General features: G+C 46.3%; 2 protein-coding genes and 1 long non-coding RNA gene across 5 annotated transcripts in view; 1 reads left to right on the top strand and 2 right to left on the bottom strand.

The window, feature by feature from the left end:
* The window catches only part of LOC143006715 (cadherin-6-like), a 107,182-nt gene extending 98,566 nt beyond the window's left edge, over nucleotides 1–8,616 (top strand). For both annotated transcript variants that reach the window (XM_076157957.1, XM_076157956.1), the window contains 7 exons: nucleotides 509–696; nucleotides 2,688–2,941; nucleotides 4,455–4,591; nucleotides 4,980–5,101; nucleotides 6,180–6,297; nucleotides 6,387–6,638; nucleotides 7,399–8,616. In XM_076157957.1, the coding sequence (XP_076014072.1) occupies nucleotides 509–696; nucleotides 2,688–2,941; nucleotides 4,455–4,591; nucleotides 4,980–5,101; nucleotides 6,180–6,297; nucleotides 6,387–6,638; nucleotides 7,399–7,901 (1,574 nt within the window). In that variant the 3' untranslated portion in view covers nucleotides 7,902–8,616. The remainder of the gene's footprint in view (nucleotides 1–508; nucleotides 697–2,687; nucleotides 2,942–4,454; nucleotides 4,592–4,979; nucleotides 5,102–6,179; nucleotides 6,298–6,386; nucleotides 6,639–7,398) is intronic.
* Nucleotides 633–7,450, bottom strand: LOC143006717 (uncharacterized). The gene is made up of 4 exons (XR_012964332.1): nucleotides 7,369–7,450; nucleotides 6,745–6,848; nucleotides 1,819–1,914; nucleotides 633–955 (listed from the first exon to the last, which is right to left on the bottom strand). It is a non-coding gene; the product is annotated as an uncharacterized LOC143006717 (long non-coding RNA).
* Nucleotides 8,617–12,491: 3,875 nt separating the features above from the next.
* Nucleotides 12,492–19,332, bottom strand: part of drosha (drosha ribonuclease III) — a 72,100-nt gene continuing 65,259 nt past the window's right edge. For both annotated transcript variants that reach the window (XM_076157954.1, XM_076157955.1), the window contains exons 31-32: nucleotides 18,742–18,788; nucleotides 12,492–13,273 (exon numbers count right to left, since the gene is read on the bottom strand). In XM_076157954.1, coding sequence (XP_076014069.1) covers nucleotides 13,143–13,273; nucleotides 18,742–18,788 — 178 coding nt within the window. In that variant the 3' untranslated portion in view covers nucleotides 12,492–13,142. The remainder of the gene's footprint in view (nucleotides 13,274–18,741; nucleotides 18,789–19,332) is intronic.

The raw sequence follows: 19,332 nt of genomic DNA, 5'->3' as shown, positions 1-19,332 counted from the left end.
GGCTTTTTAGAAAAACAAACAATTTGGTCCATGTATACACTGTCGTTTTGGGAAATTGGACCAAAAATAAACTTAGTCCCAAACTTACAGAAAGTAATACTGGTGTCCTGTAGATGCTGTGGTTTTAAATTTTAGAGCCCTAGCTCTTGAATTCACCAAGATATGGGCATTTGAAAAAAACAAACAATTTGGTCCTTGTATACACTGTCGTTTGGCAAATTGGACCAAAAATAAACTTTGCCCCAAACTTACAGAAAATAGTACTGGTGTGTTTCAAAATTTTAGAGCTCTAGCTCTTGAATTCACCAAGATATGGGCATTTGAAAAAAACAAACAATTTGGTCCATGTATACACTGTCGTTTTGGGAAATTGGACCAAAAATTAAAGCTCTAGCTTTTATGGTTGTTGTTAATAAAATCATTGTGTAGATGAAGGTGTGTCACTGTGATGCTCATATCCTACCTGATCACTCTGTTATTGATCCGGAATCCCTTTCTCCCTCTGCAGCCCTGTACGAGTTCAGAGTGCCCGAGTCCAACGAGCTGGGCTCAGTGGTTGGAGTAATCCGAGCCATAGATGCCGACATCGGAGAGAACGCCGCAATGGACTACAGGATCATCGGGAGCGACGGCCCCGGCATGTTTGATATCTCCACCAACAGGAGCACACAGGAGGGCGTCATCGTCCTGAGGAAGGTCAGTTGATGGTCGGTTGATGATGTTGCAGGGGGGAAGCTTGGCAATGTGGATGGTGGGAGGTTAGTTGGGAATGAGAAAGATTGCATGGTGGGAAATAGATGGAGGGCAGGAGAGGGGTCTGCGATGGAGGATGGGACAGGGGAGGGGGAGTAAGCAGATGTCAGAGGGATCCACAGAGTCCTGTAAGTGGACACACCCGGCGTCCCTCTGGGCGAGGAGTCACCCATAGTTGAGACAGGTCAGGAAATCAGCCGACCTGTGGACCACAGAGACAGGATGATAGAGAGATGAGCTTCATCCTCTCACTGCACTCACACTGCCAAGAGTGGACTGAGTCTGTCTGAGCCCTGAACTAAACCTGGGTTGGCTCCTCCAGCCTGAACCTTCAACCACATCCACCCCTATAGCAGGTGGGGAAAAATGTTCCCATCAAAGCTCCACCAATCATCTCCAAACACGCGCTGCGTCTCTAACGCAATTCTACTTATGATTCATTCACTTCATTTGATTGTAGAATATTCTGAAATTAACAAATTCTGGAAAAAAATACTGCAGGAAAAAGTTTGTAGAATTGTATTGAAGAAAAAATATTGAAAGCATATTTCATTTTAGTGACTGATATTCTTTCAAGAAAACCTGCAGAACCTTCAGATGATCATGAGTAAATGAAACTATCCTTAACGTAAAACTAGATAAAAGAAAAAGAGGCGGTTATTAGATTTCACTCGGCGTGTTTTCAAAGAGAATCATCTTCCTCTGAGCAGAGACCAGAGCTGAGCCGTCCACGCTCCGTATGGATCCTACGCTCGCCACCGCCGCCGCTCTGATGTATTCAACAGTGTGTACCAGCTGCCTCATCGAGCATCTCTGCAGCCGCCCATCGATCGCTTCCATCGCGCCGCCATCGAGTGGAAGATGACATAATTGCCTTTTGTAGCCGCGGCGGGGCTGTAGTGGGCAGAGTGGGTGGGGAGCCAGCCTGGCCTAATTCTGAACCTGCTAATTAAATGGGCTCCTGAAGTGTGTGTGAGTGTGAGTGTCCTGTCCCTGCAAAGCAACACACCCACGCCCCCCCTCGCCTAAACACAAAACATCAGAGAAAAAAAATCAATGACTCACGCGGTGTTCTTCGTCACGGTGTCGCTCCCTCCACACATGCTCATTCAAATGGGCCCATCATCGTCATGGATAGGAGGATGGCTTTGGCACTTTTAGCTACGTGAAGAAGAGACATGAAAGCAAAGTGATGAGGCGGAGCTTCAGAAAGAACCAAAGAGGAGAATGTTTGGTTGAATCAAGAGAAGAATGTGACAAACACCCGAAACATTTTTTTTCAATTATCACAGAAAATCCTGTCGTAACTTTTGATTTTCTTTTTTCTTTTGTTGTTCCTCACAAAGTGGACGACCTCAACATTTTAGACAAAACATTTCCAAAGAAAACTGAACCTCATTCCTTTCAGCTTCACTGAAATTAAGATTCTAATCTTCTTGAAATAACTGAAATACTAGAAAAACAGAATCAAGACCAAAAGCAAACCAAATATTTCTCATTCTTTACACCGTTTGAGTTTAGCTGCGGTTTTAAAATCTCCCATTTCCTTGATGATGGAGGTCAAAGGTCAACTCCCCTTTAGATTCATTGACAAGCAAACCTGAAGAGTTCCACTGAAGACACGATGTAACTACAAAGTCTGTTTGACGTGATACAAATTGAACTCATTTGCATATGAATGAAGTGTAAAGCTTCACCCATCAGCAGGCTTGTTATAGTGCCCTTGAGCAAGACACTGGGCGTCTTCACTCATTACAGGGGAAGGTCTGGATCAGTTTGTCGGCTTAATGAATAGAATCCCACTCTGGGGATAGGATGGGACACTGACTTAGTTTCCCCGGATCATAGGAGACCATGCTGGCTCCTGGTTGTCTGGTTAAGAGACCGGAAACATGAGCAAAGATGGTCATCTTGGCACATTTGTTCCCCCGCAGCCTCTGGACTTTGAGAGGAAGCAGCAGTTCAGCCTGCGCATCCAGGTGGAGAACGTCCACATCAACCCTCGCTTCTTCTCCAAGGGGCCCTTCAGGGACGAGGCCACCGTCAAGATCACCGTGGAGGACGTGGACGAGCCGCCGGTGTTTGAGCGCGCCAGCTACGTCATGGAGGTCAAGGAGGACGCCACCAGGAACTTGGCCATAGGCTCGGTCAGCGCCACCGACCTGGACGAGAGGCGCGGTCCTGTCAGGTACGACGCACACTTCCTGTCAGGAGGAGGCATCACGGTGGTTCAATGTTGCTTGAATCATCCAATCAGAAAGGAGTTAAAGCCGTCAGTCATACGGCACCGCCTGTACCATAACAACACAACACACTTTATGGAAACGCGGCCTGATGCGAGCCTTTTATTGAATGTTTAATGGGCGAAGCAGCGCGGCGGGTTGGGGTGTGATTCTCCGTCTCAGCGACTTTGTCATTTTTACGAGGCGGCGAGGGAGTTTGGTTCTCAAGGTTGAAGTTCCTCCACTTTATTGCAGGTGTCAAATATGATATCATTCTCTTTTATCGGCCGTCATCAGCGAGCTGCCTGCAGCGTGGAGGAGGACGAGCGGGAGGCCCGGGGGCTGCCGGGGATCAGGGAGTCAGAGAGAGGAGGAAGTCTTTATTAGCTCACAGTCCTCACTTAAACTTGGATACACACATTCAAACACTAAAACCTGAATGACTTAGTTGTATTTACATGTAAGCCGTTCTTTTTAAAGATAAACATCATTCTGCCTCTGATTCTTACTGTGCAGGTGAGATGAAAGGTTTAACCCTTTGCAGTCTGGAGTCATGTTTCAATCTCTACGTTTTACTTTATTTATCTTTATAGGAGATAAACTTAAAAGTGAACTTGCGTGTAAAGATTATGATTGTTTTATTTAGTTTAGTTTAGTTTATTCAGTTTGACATCACAGAGTCAAACAAAGTAACAAATTGGAGTACAAATCTGTGCTCAAGTATCTGAGTCAAATCCGACGTGAGCTGAAACAGGAGCTGCAGGGTTGTGTGAGGAAACAGGAAGCAGGCTGCTGATGGCCGCCGTCTCTGTGACCCTGGCGTCCTTCTGCCTGCTGAGTGCAGCAGTTTGGACGGGCGCCGCTCTTATCTGCCGCCATTAATCAGCGCAGAGGTGAGGACCAGCCGGCTGAATTATTGGGAATATTAGAAAAGCAATTAGTAAAGCGGCGCGGACGCAGATTTAACGAGGTTAGAGTTACTGTGAGAGGGACGAGGCGCTTAGATAAAGACACTGAACCGGTCGATGCAGCAGGAGGAGTGGGATGGTGCATCTCCTTCCTCTCACGCTGCCCCTCCTGATACCTGCTACTCTATTAATCACACTGATGGATCACAGCAGAGTGAAGCAGCAAAACACTGAACGGAGGAACCTGTTGGCTCGTGTGTGTTTGTGTGTCTCCAACATTAACGCTCTTCAGATGGTTTGGTTTATTTGGCTGACTTGTTAAATTCACAGCATTTCCTCAGAGGTTTAAGTTCATTCTCTATTCTCCCTCCACTACAGTACAGAGAGGGAGATGGACTGTGGAGCAATGGTAGATATTTAGATTGAAGGAATCATTGATTGATCAGCTTTGCACTTGTGTTGTTTCTCTTCAATGAATTTTGTAATTGAATCCTTAACCTAAAAATAAATTGTCTATGTGACGACGAAAAGTCGTCGCAAAGAAGTAAATACAGTGTTTTGTTCCCTGCAGATACTCCATCGACCGGCGCACGGACATGGACCGAGTGTTTAACGTCCACGCAGGGAACGGCTCAGTGTTCCTCCTCAGGGAGCTGGACAGGGAGGAGAACGCCTGGCACAACATCTCCGTCATCGCCACTGAGTTCAGTAAGTGTGGACTTCACTCTCTCTCTCACACACACACTTATCAGTTTATAGTGGAATGGATAACAGGAAAACTCCTTCGTCATCATCAGTGTTTATTCTTTTCAATTACCAAAACACTCATTAAGCAAAGTGTCACAGTAAATGACAAAGTTAGTCTTAGTAAAACATTTGTATGTGTAAAAAAAGGCAAATCAACAAGAAATCTAATTAAAAAAAGTTCAAATTTATTACTTTTTTAACAATGCAAAAACAAAATTCTTTCCAAAGTTTTGATGTCTCAATTTGTTGTCTTGCAAAGATTTCTCCCAGCAAATGGTAATTAATAAATGTATTTTAGTCATTTGACTCTTTGGCTGTCAGCTCACGTGTCCTCCTTTGTGTTTCCTAGACAACCCTCGACAGATCAGCCGGGTGCCCGTCTACATCAGAGTGCTGGACGTCAACGACAACCCGCCGACATTCGCCGCTAATTACGAGACGTTTGTGTGCGAGAACGCCAAAGCTAATCAGGTTGGTACCTGAGTGCGCCTCTCTGTCGCCATGGTTTTGTCCCAAAACTCCTCGTTAGGCTCGTTCATCCACTTCCTGTAGCAGACGGGGGGAAGAATCGGTAAAGAAGTCACGTTTGATTATAAGCTGCGGGGCGAAGCGGGCGGGTGGGGTTTACTAATTGACAGACGTCTGGGGAGCGTTTGTAGGGACGAGCTGCTTCCTTCAGACTCCACTCGTGTCTCAGTCGGATGCACAAAGTTTGAAGAGGAATTTAGTTCAGGAAAAAGTGCGGCAAAAACAATATATCTCCAAAATAAAAGTCCAATTCTGCCCGTTTGTTTCCACTTCTTCCCGCTGGCCAGTTGGGTCGACCTGGAGCTTCTCCTTCATGTCGGCCGCTGGAAAACAACCTGACGCGTGTGGAGTAATCAAGTCATGAGTCAGACTCAAGTTAATATCGTTTTGTTTACATTCTCCTATGTTTGTTATCTTTCAGTTCCAAACGGCGTCGCTGCTGTAAACAAATGTGATGTAACCCTTGTAGCTTCAGTTAAACGGCCAGTCTGCCGGTTTATCTCACTTGCGTTGCTGCAACATAAACATGGCGTTGTTCAGTCGTAAACACGCTAAGAGGACCTGCTTGGTCTCTTAACGTGTTTACAGGAGAGGAAGTCACAGTGAGTTAACGACCGCGCCGGCGAAGCCACAAACACAAGCGGCTGAATGTCAGCGGGGGGAAGTTTGTTCATTCATTTGGGTGATTTGCTTCAGGAAACATTTGATGGCGTAAACTGGGCGCACGCGGCTCCGGTTTAGGCTCCATTCGCTCCGGTAATGAATCGCGTCTTTGTGAGGAAAATGAGAATAGACGTGGAAAACAGAAAACGACCTTTAAGCTCGAGCGAGAGGCATGAAAGTGTTTGTGTTTGGCCTTTAACAACCAGCCTGCAGTATTCAACTGATAAGAAGAACTTAAAAGGACAAGAAGTCGTCCTGCTGAGGTCTGAATGTGGAACTTTGAGCCTCGTGTGATGCAGGGAACAATCAGCCTCACCTTACTCTGATGTTTCCTCTCACCTGGCGTTTGTGTTTGCAGAGGATTCAGACGGTGAGCGCCACAGACCCGGACGAGCCCATCGGGGGGCACCGCTTCTACTTCAGCCTGGCCCAGGAGGCTTCTGGGAAGGCCAACTTCTCTGTCCGTGACAACAAAGGTTAACACACATTCTCTTTAACCCTCGCCTATAATCAAACCTGTGTCACATCACGTAAAACGACCGTTAAACGTTGTGGCGTCCGACAGACAACACGGCGTGGATCATGACCAGGAGGAACAGCTACAACAGCCTGCAGCAGAGCGTGTACCACCTGCCCGTGGTCATCTCAGACGGAGAGTACCCCATGCAGAGCAGCACCAACACGCTCACCATCCGCGTGTGCTCCTGCGACCGCGAGGGCAACATGAAGCTGTGCAACGCCGAAGCCATGACGGCGAGGGCGGGGCTCAGCACCGGAGCCCTGGTGGCCATCTTGCTGTGCGTCATCATCCTGCTCGGTGAGTCGAACAGCCAATCAGAGCGCTTGTAACACACTGACTTGTCGCATTCTAGTTTGGAAAAGTAAGGCTCAATGGAAAGTTGAGGGTAGTAATTGACTTTCACCTGCTGAAGTTTCCATCTGCAGTTGCCCGGGGAACCAGGACTTCCTGTCCTTTCAGTCCCCACACAGTCGTGATGGATTTGGTGAAAGGTCGAGGTTCAATCCCCTGCAAGACATCAAAGTTTAGATTTCCAGAACATCAAAAGTCGACACTAACGCTGAAGGTTCACTGAGGAAGGATCTGTAGGGAGCTCAGGGAGCCGAGTCGTGCCGTAGTACTTTTGAGCACAGACCCGTGTTGTTTCCATCAAAAACAGAGATTTGTCTTACGTTTTAATAACAAACATCATGATTCAAATCAGCCTTAATCTGCGGTTGTTGTTGCAGCCGCTTTATGAAAAGTGCTTTGATTGATTTCTGATGGTATCCATGCTCGGGCAGCTTTTTTGTAATTAGAGAACCAGATGTAAGACTCTCCATTGATGGAGTGACTTTGGTCCATCGATCGCTCAGATGTGATGTCAGCTGACAGGCGGTGTGTGTCTGTTTGTGGACTGGAGCAGCAGCAGCCCTGAGCAGCACAAATGCATAATTCATCCTCGTGGTGCAAAGACCCTGAACATCAGTGAACATCAACAATCCCCAGCGGGCATTCAGAGCGAGAACAGAAACAACAGCAAACTCACCAAGCTCTCTTATTTGTTCTTCTTCTGCAGTGATTGTGGTGCTGTTTGCTGCCCTGAGGCGGCAGAGGAAGAAGGAGCCTCTGATCATCTCCAAGGAGGACGTCAGGGACAACGTCGTCAGCTACAACGACGAAGGGGGCGGAGAGGAGGACACGCAGGCCTTTGATATCAGCACGCTGCGCAACCCAGAGGCCATCGAGGAGAACAAGCAGCGGCGGGACATCGTCCCCGAGACCTTCTACCCGCCGGTGCGACGGCCCGTGCTGCCCCCGGCCCGGGACAACAACGGAGACGTGCGGGACTTCATCAGCCAGAGGCTCCACGACAACGACAGCGACCCCACGGCGCCGCCTTACGACTCCCTGGCCACCTACGCCTACGAGGGCAACGGCTCGGTGGCCGAGTCTCTCAGCTCGCTGGAGTCGGTGACCACCGAGGGCGACCAGGACTACAACTACCTGAGCGAGTGGGGGCCGCGTTTTAAGAAACTGGCCGACATGTACGGCGGCGACGACAGCGACAGGGATTCCTAACGAGAGCCCGGACACAAACACACACACACGTTTAATACTGTGGAAGATTCTGGTGCATTTGTGGCAAAGAAATCGGCTAGGGGACAGAAGCGGGCGCCGATTGGCCGAGCGCTCCTCCCTCGCCATCGATCAACGTTCAGCTGTGGCCAGACCGTAGGCTTTGTGTGTCCAGTCAGTGTTAGTTACGTTTTTTGCCGGGGCTCAGTGAACAGACGTTTGTGTCGAGACTTTTTTGTGTAAATGGGCCCAAATATTATCCGAACCGACGTTCTTTTCCAAAGCTGCCTGTGATTGGACGCCTTCGACACAGTTTTGTAAACCAACAGATATGCCGCCGTATTTTTCAGTGTTTCTGGGACAAAAACATGCTGCATATTGTGAGTTCTATCTTAGCTTGTGTACGTACGGTAATATGATACAATACGCTGTACAGTTGTTTTGTTTTTTTCTAGGGATTTCTATCGTCCGAACAAGCCCCGCCCACCCGTTAGCCGCTTAGCCACAGTCGTGCGTCGAAAGCATTTTACCACTCTGGTTTGAAGGGAAGCGGCTGACGTCAGAGGGTTTTGCCGCCGCCTGCAGATGTTTCTTTTCCAGGCTGTCATTTTGTTTAGCTCCGCCCACCTGCAGCGAGTCGAGCTGAGATACCAAATATTTCCTTGTAGAGCTGAATGTCGTTTCCTCTAAAAACGAGAAAGATGGCGGCGTTAGTTTGGGGCGAAAGGGAAAATACTGGTCCTTTACTTTTGACTCAACCCGACTTTTCCTGTTTCTCTTTGTCGTTGTCAAGGTCGTATAAAGTCACGTTAATTTCCCATGATGCCTCTGTGCTTTAAAGTGCTGCCACGGATTAAACTAGATGGCAAATCTTAGAAGTCTTTTTTTACATTTTCCTCACCTGAATGATTAATTTTCTGTCGAGGGACTGAAAAGAAGGAGAAACAAGACGATTTTAAAGATCAAGAGCGTTTAACTCCACCCACCCACCCACGCGATACTACGGCCGTTTAAACAGGAAGTTGACAAGAAATGCATAAAAATACACTTTGCCTTAAATTAGTAAAACAATTACAGATGAATTAAGGGAGCTGGTTGTCTTAAGGCTGCATTAACATCATCAGGTACACGTGATGCAGATGAGATATACATGTAAAGAGTCAAATTCGATCCAAACTGATCTTTTTTTATGTGGAAATAAACCTGATATGTGTCGGATAACTGCCAGTGTGACATTTCCTCATTTCCTCCCACAAATCAACACGCAGAAGGGGAGAAGATACTACGTGATAACATGAGCCCAATATATTGATTTATAATTGAGAAATCTCGTACCCCACGATTACATCGATTTGTCCATTTTTGTTAAACGGCTGTATAATTGGAGGTTTTAACGTTTCGTGTGAATGTCACCCGGTTACACTTTGGTCTCCATTTAACTGACAAACAATCAATACCATCTACACTTACGGTTGGTCGTAGATCCCAATGAGACGTGAAGGCCAATTTACTGTTGTTGCAATCAAACGCCACAACCGAGAGCTGCCAGAGTACCGTCGTTCACCAGGTGATCACGGCAAAGTTGGAAGGAAGGTTAGGAGTCTTTGCTGGTGGGAGATCTGTAGGTTAGAAATCCAACAGCCGCTTGTTGCGTCTCGGCCCTGAGGGGTCATAACACACACATACTACTGCATAAGATGGTATCAAATATCCGTTCAATAATGGAATCGTGCCAAAAAGTAAAGAACGCCAGTATTTTCCTTTAAATTCTCGTATTACTGAAGCGTGTGAAGCCAGATTTCCCGTGAGAGGAACGCGAGTGGAATTGCCTTTTCCATAAAGATGCTTATTAAGGGGCACATGACCTTTGGGTTGTGTGAAATAAGGTTCTTAATCCCAGAGGCGTGTCCCTGAGGCGGCTCAGACAGAAGGTCAAAAGCATGATCCTGCAGCAACAACACACACACATCCACAGTTTTAGTCCACGCATTCAGAGAAGTAAACAAAAAAAGACCATGTGAGCCAAACAATCACATGAAGTCGTGTTACTGTTTTACTTTTCGTCGGCTAAAAGCTGCACTGTAAAAAAATGTTTTTACAAGAAATCTGTGTAAACCACAAAATGGGACGCCTGAAAACTGAGAGATTTAATGGATGTTTCTACCCCTTAAACTTGTTTTTTAATTCATCTGTAATTTTAAATAAATTAAATCTTTTCAAACAAAACCTTTTCTCCAATTTGGATAGTTGAGAATTTATTGGTATTTTATTTCTTCCATATATACAGTCATTTTTACAGAAATTAATTCTTGAAAAATTCCCCTAAATTTAAGGATTTACCGAGCAGCTCTTCAGGTTGTAAATAAAACCCAAACAGTCTGAAAAGTGAAACAGTAAAAATTACACGATTTCATCACGGAGCACCAACAGTTCAGCTATGACAGATGGGAGCAAACTGGGAGGTCAAAGTGCTAAAAATGGCGGTGCCCTCACTTAACTTAAGGTCAGCCTGTGACATTTAACCACACACCCCACACAGTAACCACCTAACAACATAATGGTCTCAGTGGGATTCTTCATGAGTCAGGCTCCGGTGTTTCATTAACGCATCTGATGAAACGCTGAACTCTTTACGCTCACGTTGCCCTTTATGTTCGTTAAGCTCCCATTGTGTCAGCGCCCATTTAAGAATGTTGCTGTGACAAGCATTTCAAAACTTTAAAGGGGACATAAGATACATTTTTATTATTCTCACTCTTCTTTAGGTTGAATATTTGTAGAGAGTGAAAACTGCCCTGACAGCTTTGTTTCTGATTGGTCCTGCACTTCTGTTACATGGTCAAGTATTTATGTTTAGTTTAAATTCATTTCTATTTCACACACTTCCTGTTGGAATACAGACCTTTGTCCGGCATCCACACTGACCAATCAGAACAGGAGGGGGCCTTAAAGAGACAGGACAGGTGTGTTTTGATGTAAATGACCATAACAGATGTGATATGTCCCCTTTAAAAGTCTTCAATGTAAGGAAACTTTAAGGTGTTAAATGGAAATGAAGTTGAGCAGGACTCACCAAATCCTTTTCCCTCCGATCTTCCTCGTCCTCCGTCTTCTTATACGATGTTGGCGCGTTGCCGACGGAGACTGTAGGACTTGCAAAGACTGACACAACACCATAACGGGAAACGTAACACTCCAGCTCCGCCTCGCTCGGTTTGGTGTTTGAGTCGAGGCCGCTAGATGGCGACGCTGCAGATACAGCAGGTCCGTGCTTGTCGTTGTGTAGACGCGGTTTAGCCTCGAGGTTTTTTCCTCTACAGTATAATATGTTGGTGACCATGTGATCGAGCAGTCAAGTTTTGTGGATGTAGAAACAGTTTGGGAGGTTGTGGTAGCGTTTGGGGCTCATCCATCAATCTGCTTTGTAAAACGTGATATTTTGTACTGAATATTTATATGACACAATTAAATATCTTTAAAATCCTCTTGTGGTTTGCTGTTTAACGTGACGCGACAGTGATTGTACTTAATGTATTACTATTGGGGGAATTTGTCCCAAGCAGGCCGCTGACATTGTTTTTTCGTTGGTTAAAGCATTTATTTGGCATCAGAATTCAGATCCCCGTGCAACAATAAAAGCTGAATGTATCTTGTGGATTCCCATATTGAGCTGTGTTATGCTGTAATGATGCCAATGGCGTCTAAAATCCGTTTTTTGGGGTTCTATTTCTTCTTAGAACTCAAACTCGTTACTTGTAGACGCTTGGGTCATGTTCTGGTGACCTACAGTAACCTACTAAGGACCTGCTGAGTAAAGGCCAAATATGCTTGCAGTAGCTTTGGACACAAGTAAGTTTGTAACACCCAACGAACAAGAATTGAAAAAAGTAGCGTTTGTAATGTTTTAGCTTGGAAACGTGGCGGGTTAAGTTGTAGAAATTCTGATAATATCAATATTGCGGTAAAGCAATCAGGTACCTTTAGTGCTGGTGAGCGTTAATCTGAAGCGTGCAGTACTCGTCACAGGCTACACGTGTGCCGCTCCCAAAGGTAAGTATGTGATGTGTGCGGGGAATCTCACAGCGATTCCGGAGTCTTGTTAAGAGGATCCAGAGGCGAGTGAACTGAGGAAATTGGTAATTAGACAATCTATAATTAAAATCTGGGAGACAGCCAATCGGATTTGCAGTAAAGAAAGCGTTTTGATTATTAGCGGGTGAGTGACAGATGTGAGACAGATGTGCAGCGTTCTGCTGATTGAATATAATCGACTGGAGCCTTTTTTTTTTTAAATACTGCCCTGGGCTGTTGAGCAACATGATGAACGCAATAAACGTCATGTTCACAATGTGAAAATAACTTTATTTACAAAGCTTTCATGATTTATTTTTTACGACTCAATACGACATTTAAAACTTTTGTTTTCACTTTCTCATCCTCTCAGACTATCACCCACTTCCTGTTTCACATTTGGAATAAACATGATCTAATATTTAAAGCAGCAAACATGTAAAACACACAGACGTATGTAAAGGCCACGCCATAGTTAACATGATGAAGACGATGAGCTTGTTTACATCTTTTTGACCACTGTTTGTATTTTAGCAGAATTGTAGACAAACATAATAAAGTAAATATACTCTGGTTGTTACGAGTCACATTATTGAAGAGCATCAATTCATCGTTACATCATTGTGAACAACAGAGTTTACATTAGAGCATGATTTAAGCCTTCTTTCAAAATTAAAATATGAGATTCTAGAAATGTTAATCTTTAAAAACAAGCTGAAAAACTACGATTGGTTTCTACATAATTCTACTAAATTCTAGAAACTGAAGGCTATTTGAGGCCTCGTGTGGTGGCAGATTCATGATGTCATCGTCTTTTGTATATATTCTCTCAGTGCAGCTCTACAGGTGGCAAATTAAAGACGGCAACAAAGCTTTCGACACAGAGCGCTAAACAAAACATGACCGTCTCATTCTAACATGATTCTAGTGTGTAAAAGCACAAAAACATCTGAAATACACTTCATGTGGATATACTGATTGATATGTGTTCAACAATATCCTATTCCTTTCACCAGCACCAAACCTGAGCCCACCCGGTGTCTTATCATGGTTCTGACTCCTCACCTGTGTCGAACATTCGGCTCTATCGTACCTCCAACATCGACCGGCAGCGGTTCAGTTCATAGTGGACGTGGACACGGCTCCTGATTGGCCCGCAAAGACGGGGCGCTGTCACTTCCTGCACTCCTCCGGCTCGTCGGTCTCCTTCTCCTGCCGCTCCCGCTCCCGTCTCATCTCCTTCAGCTCCTGTCGGTATTTCCGCTCGATGAAGCGCTTCTGATGAGCCATCTGTGGGAAGTTATCTGGTACAGGCAGAGGCAGAGCGGCGGACGGGGGCAAGTGGAGCGAGGAGAACAGACAGAGAGAGACGGAGACACAAGGTCAGCTTCCGACTGGGGCGAGGACGCCAATTTAGGGCTCCAATTGCACCCGTGATAGTTTTTATACAAAGTGTCGCGCTGTCACTTTGAGCAAATGAGCAAAAATGTCGCCGGCAGAATTGGGATTAAATTGCCCCGGCGTTGTTATTTCATTAATAATGATGAAGTAACGAGAAATTAGACAGGCCTTGTTTGGTTTCAGCAGATGACTATGAGATCTGATAACATAATTACAAGCCAATGTTTCCAAATGAGATCTGTAATGAGATGAAGAGAAGACAGCAGGAAGAGAAGCTGCGAGGGTGTAATGTATGGATCCACGCTAAATAACATGACACAAAGGATCTTCACTGGTGTTTGCTGATGCCGTTTAGCTTCGCCTTGCTAACTGGCTGCGTTTGCTCCTCCGGGAACAAGAAATAGAAACATTCGGGTGGAATCTTGAATCTTGGGAGGGAAGGGGTCAAACCGCTGACGTGTTTCAGAGAAAACTAATCACAGCTTTGCTCATTCACGTTCTGAATGGAATTATAGTTGATAACTTAACAATAAATTCTTACTGTGTCCCAAATCTGAGGCCATGGCTCTACAGTCCATAATCACAAATGAAAATGTTCCTGCATGCTGTGCTCATGAGCACTTAGTCAGGAAGCATTATCCAATTTAATTGTAAGTGCTGACATTTCACTAACCCTTAAGCCCGGAGCAAAATCTACTGCTTTTGTGCTTTCAAGTCATTTTCTTGTGGAAATCCAAACTTTACTCGCGAGGCTCCGGTGGTTTCTAGCAGCCTGGTCCAGAGTGCAACAGACCTCCAGCTCTGTTTACCACTCTCTCTCTCCGGTGGAGCTCTATTTCTTGCTAAGGCGGCCTTGGCTACCCTGCTGTGCGCAGTCTAACATGTAGAGTGACAACATGCTGTTTCCACCTCTCTTGTTGGAAATCTGCTATAAATAACGGTGACTCCCAGCGGACAGGTGAGTGGAGAGGGGAGGACGTTTGTCTCCTCTCAGCTCTTATTCTTCATTATGGCAACGCAGAGAAGAAGAGAAGTCAAGATAAATGCAATACCCTATTAAAAAGAGTCAAACATGAACATACAAAGAAGAAAAGATGAAGAGGCGTTCTCTGGCCAATTTCAGACACGCAGAGGAACACAGTCTATTTCAATCGGCCGTCGGTGACTAAGCCTCGGAGAGAAAACTACATATTGCAGTTAAAATATGGAAATTGCCAGCGTTTCTTCCCCCGGGTGATGACTGGAGAATCACCCGCTCGAGAGGAAGGAAAAAAAACAAACCCAAAAGAACGCTCCGTCCATTTATGTTGTTTAACATGCGGCACAGCGGCGGACGTCAAAGAATGAAGAGTGCAGCTTTATTCAGACTTTCCACTGGGGAGGGAGAACAGAGGAGTCTGTGTTGGCCATATTGAGAATCCTCTTCCGTCCAAGCGATGTGCAGTGAAGCACCTTTGAGGAACCTCAGACTGCATACTGATTACCTCTGGTTGCGGCGTTAACGCGCTCGGCTCCAGTCCTTTGTTTATTGACAATGCAGTAATTCCTCTCAAGGACGGGGGGTAGGCGGGGGGGGAGATGGCGGTGCGGGCTTAAGAATCTGAGCGGAGCCGTGTTTTGGAAGAGCACCGGCGGTCTCTGTCCCTGGCAACAGACGGCCTGTTGTACCCACCAACGCCGGCGAGCCAACGTGTGCTCTGTGGAATCTGTGATGAGGGATCAGGGGCAGAGAAGCCTGGGAGAATGGTCCAAACGTACGAGGGAAACAAGTAAGGAGTCGAACATATGAGCTATTAAGCTGAAAAGAACGAGGTTACTCTTTACGACCCTATACTGTCAATACTGATAACGACTACTGCAAGGACGACGTCATGTTCCCATCATTCATCGCCTGTCACACGGACAATGCAACTAGGAACATAAACGTCTGTAGAAATCTGCCACAGCTCACAAAGACACAGTTTGTACAATGGACGGTGCATTGCTTTAAGATGCGCCCTGGCCCGATCCTCCTGTTCTAGGAGTCGTTTGAGCCCGGGATGCAAAAAGACTGGACAATAGACTCCACTGGTCCAGTCTGTCACCATCAGTCAACAAGCCGATAGTGAGTCTGTATGGCGGTGCTGATGAAGGGATTTCCCCGCTGTGCCAAAGGGCAGACAAAGAGCGGCAGCAGCTGAACTGAGCTCCTGCGTACTGTACTTTACCTTCCCTCTATCCATCCTCTGCTTTTATCCAGAGATTAAGGGGTTTAAGCAAAGCTGAGGGAAGAACGCTGGCCCCTTCCAGCTAGGAGCCACATCCACGCCGCTTCCCTTATTCAGGAGATGTTTCATTGTTTGGGAAACAAGCGGCTGTGAGCAAGCAAAATAACGAAAAAAACAGGGGGAAAAAACCCATATCGAGTCCTGGAGAGATTTGAGACTTTAAACGGAGACAAGGCTATCTGTAAAGAGGGGAAATGATAAATGGTTAAGCCTTTTCCATGTATATTTGATGTCACTTTACATCTAAGCGTGAGCGGCACACAGAGCCTCGGGGCCACAGAAATTGTGCAGCAGCAGCAGCAGCAGTAGTAGGTCCTTCCTCTGCTGATCCTCCTACTCGGCTGCTCTCAGCTCGATTTGTTTGCACTCATGTTTCTCCCTGCCTGAGCCTCGGTTAACATTTAATTCTGCCTTGACAGATACAGGCAGGAGACTGTCAAAACGTGGGCCATCAAATAATGAAATGTGAATCAGCCGAGCTTCCGGGCGGACCGGGCTGCAGACAGCGCACACACACACCGAATGTTGGGCCCCCCCCGTCTCTTTAATGAGCTCTGAGCTGTCTGACTGAACACGGTTATGCCTCTCACCTCTCCAACACCACTGGAGCCGCCGATTCTGTCAGCCGGGGAAAGAGCTGCACCGCAAACCCCAAAGTTCAAACCTGCCCAAACCGCTCCTGAAACGCAACAATTCCTTAAATAAAACATGGAGATAGAGCGCAGGGGGTGTTGGGTGGAACTGTTTCCCACCGTGGAGTAACACGAGGTAGGAGCTGCCGTACGCCGGGAGTGGAGCGGTGGAGCCGGCGCCGCACTGAGGGCCAACAAGGCAATCAATGACGAATTACATGACACCGGGGCTAATGTCCTTGATTAGTCTTGCTGTGTGAACAAATGAAGCGAGGCTCTTGACAATCACAAGAGAGACAATGCAGCTCCGTCGCGCAGCAAACGAGCGGGAGTCTCATTATGTTAACTCACTTCAGGAGACACGCGTGTCCTTCAAAGACACGTCTGAACCCGCCGAGCGATCCCGTGTCACGTACTGAACGAGAAGACAACTGATGTTGCAGCAGCCGTCGCCCTGTGAAAATTATTCATTTGTAGACTGCAGACACACACTGCCTGTACACACTCCGACAACGAGGACGTGATTGGCCAAACAGCGTCACATGAGATATGAATATATCTATATATTATATATAGTTTTGAGCTTTCGTTGTGTTGTCTTCAGAATGACAATGTCTCTTCTGTGTTCTTTCATCCATTGAACTCACCAATCTCTCCAAGGTTTCACTGAGAGGTGGCACTGGGGTCAAAGGAGAGTGGATTAGACTCACAGCACCTCCGGCCTTCATCACCACAGGCTCATTGTTTTGTCAAACGCTTGTTTCAATAAAAAACATTCAGTCAAATGTTCATTCATTTACCCTGATTGATTCAAATGATGACATTTGTCGTGGTTTATTATGTTGCAGTCAGTTAAGCGGGGGCGTTTTTGTCCCTTTTGCTGCCTGGATATTTTCCTACACAGGATCGGAATTCAGAGCTGGACCTGAGCTAAACGCCACCTGTTCATAGTCCAAGAGAAGAGCGCCAACAAAAGTCTGACAAATCTAATCAACTCTTCCTTGACCCTGGCCTCACCCATCTACAAAGTTCCATTAAAATCGGTAATTGGCTGTTTTAAAACGAGGACTCGGAGGTTTCCGGCCAATGAAAAAAAGTTCACCGGGGTTCATCTGAAACTATTTGCTCACTCTGGCTTCTTAAAGGCGCTTTGTTTTCCGCCGTCATTCCGAATACGTTTTCCTAACAAACTGGGATAATGGCCTCAGGGGAACATGTAAAGGGCATTGTTTAGTTTTTTAAATTTTACATGCTAAATGCTCCATATGTCAATAATGATTATGTGTGGTCCTAATCAGGCTAAGGTGTGGTGGTGTGTTATCATGAAGTGACAACACAATCAAACAGAAGAAGGAAGGGGAGCGATTGCGTGCCGAAGGGAAGAAGACTGGAGGACTGCAAGTTAAATTAACTGACCTTTTAAAATGCATCGCTAATGTAGTCACACCAAACAGCAATTTATGAGGGGGGAAATGTTCATTTACCAGCAATGAGCATCTATCAATCATCCTGACAGACGTGCACACTGGGGAGAGACACCGGGGGGGGGGTGAGGGTGGGGAGGGACGCACAAAGCTGAACCATGCGGCATATTCGTACAAGACTGACAAAGAGATGCGACATTTTGGAGTCACGTGGTACCAGCTGACCCTCGGCATCCTTCATGAGAGGGGCCACAGTGTGACATCACCTCCCTGAGTCTACAGGCTCGGGCCAACAAAGACATTAGTGTTCATCGCCACGTAATGAGGAAGTGAAGAGCAAACACAACATGTGATGAATGTACAGGTCAGGAGTTACACTTGAACACACAATCAGCTCTCTACACACTCGATCTGTTGAGTTACATTATGCATACACATGCATATGCATCACATGAGAGCTCATGGAACTGTTGCTGATGTGTTTCTGAGAGGCTGTGATTGTAATTTCACTTGGCAATGCATGTGACACACACACACACACACACACGGCTGTTTTCCTTAAGTGTTGGCTGATAATGACAAAAACAGCCAGAGTGGGAGGCAGCATGTTTGGACGTGTCGGCAGCACTCGCGAAAGTAGAGTACAGTGGAGCACGAGAGAGCGCCGACACCAGAGTGTGAAGCTTCACTCTGATGGGGTATCAAAGAGCTACAAACACGTCAAAACAACACCGCTTCCTGCGCTCCCCTGGGATGGTGGCCGCGGTCGACGACGCTTCGCACCCGCCACCCTGGCTGGGCTGGGTCTGGGTGGCTGGCGGGGCCCGGCGCCTGTGCTCTGGGCGACCACTTCAAACAGACTAATGTCCTATCTGCAGCTGCCAACCGGCTGGTCAGGCTGCAGCGTTTTGCCAGCCATCTTGCTGTACTGTACCGCCAAGGCTAATAGTCAACACTGATGCAAAGCATGTGAAAGGCTTAGAGTGTGAAAGTGTGTTAAAAGCATGAAAGTGTGTGTGTGTGTGTGGAGGGGAGGGGCAAAACTCACATTTTTCAAGTGCATCCATCGCAGCTCCCATTTCTGCCTGTTGGATACTAGATTCAAAATAGACAGAGGGAGAAAGGGGGGGAGAGAGAGAGAGAGAGAAAACAAGACAAAGAGAGAGAGAGAAAAGGAGAGAGGGAGAGAGAGAGAGAGAGAGAGAAAACAAGACAAAGAGAGAGAGAGGCAAACAGAAAGAGAAAAAGACAAACAGAGATGGAGAGAGGGAGATGGAAAAAGAGGGGGGAGAGAGAGACAGAGAGAGAAAGAGACAGTGAGAGAGAAAAAGAGTGAGAGAGTCTTTAGCATATTCAAGAAGCTTCTTATGAAATTCTGTCAAAGAAAACAGTAAGTATTGAGCGGATTATCAAAAGTCCTCTCTGTTATTTGATTCCTTTTCTCAAACAGTGCAAACATTTCAGAGAGGTGAGCGTCTGTGTTTACGCTCTTCATCGTTAGTCTGTACACATTATGCAGGACGTGATCACAGCACGCTGCTGGGGGGGGGGGTTGCTGGGAGCTTAAATTGTGTAAATACCAAAACAGTAAGCTGTCAGAGAACCTGTGGAAGGGACAAAGTTATCGCCAGCTTAGAGC

The sequence above is a fragment of the Genypterus blacodes genome, unplaced genomic scaffold (assembly GCF_046128005.1).
Source record: "Genypterus blacodes isolate CSIRO-AG114 ecotype Tasmania unplaced genomic scaffold, CSIRO-AGI_Gbla_v1 ptg000076l_1, whole genome shotgun sequence".
NCBI classification, from domain to species: domain Eukaryota; kingdom Metazoa; phylum Chordata; class Actinopteri; order Ophidiiformes; family Ophidiidae; genus Genypterus; species Genypterus blacodes.
This window is presented reverse-complemented; position numbering and strand designations above follow the sequence as displayed.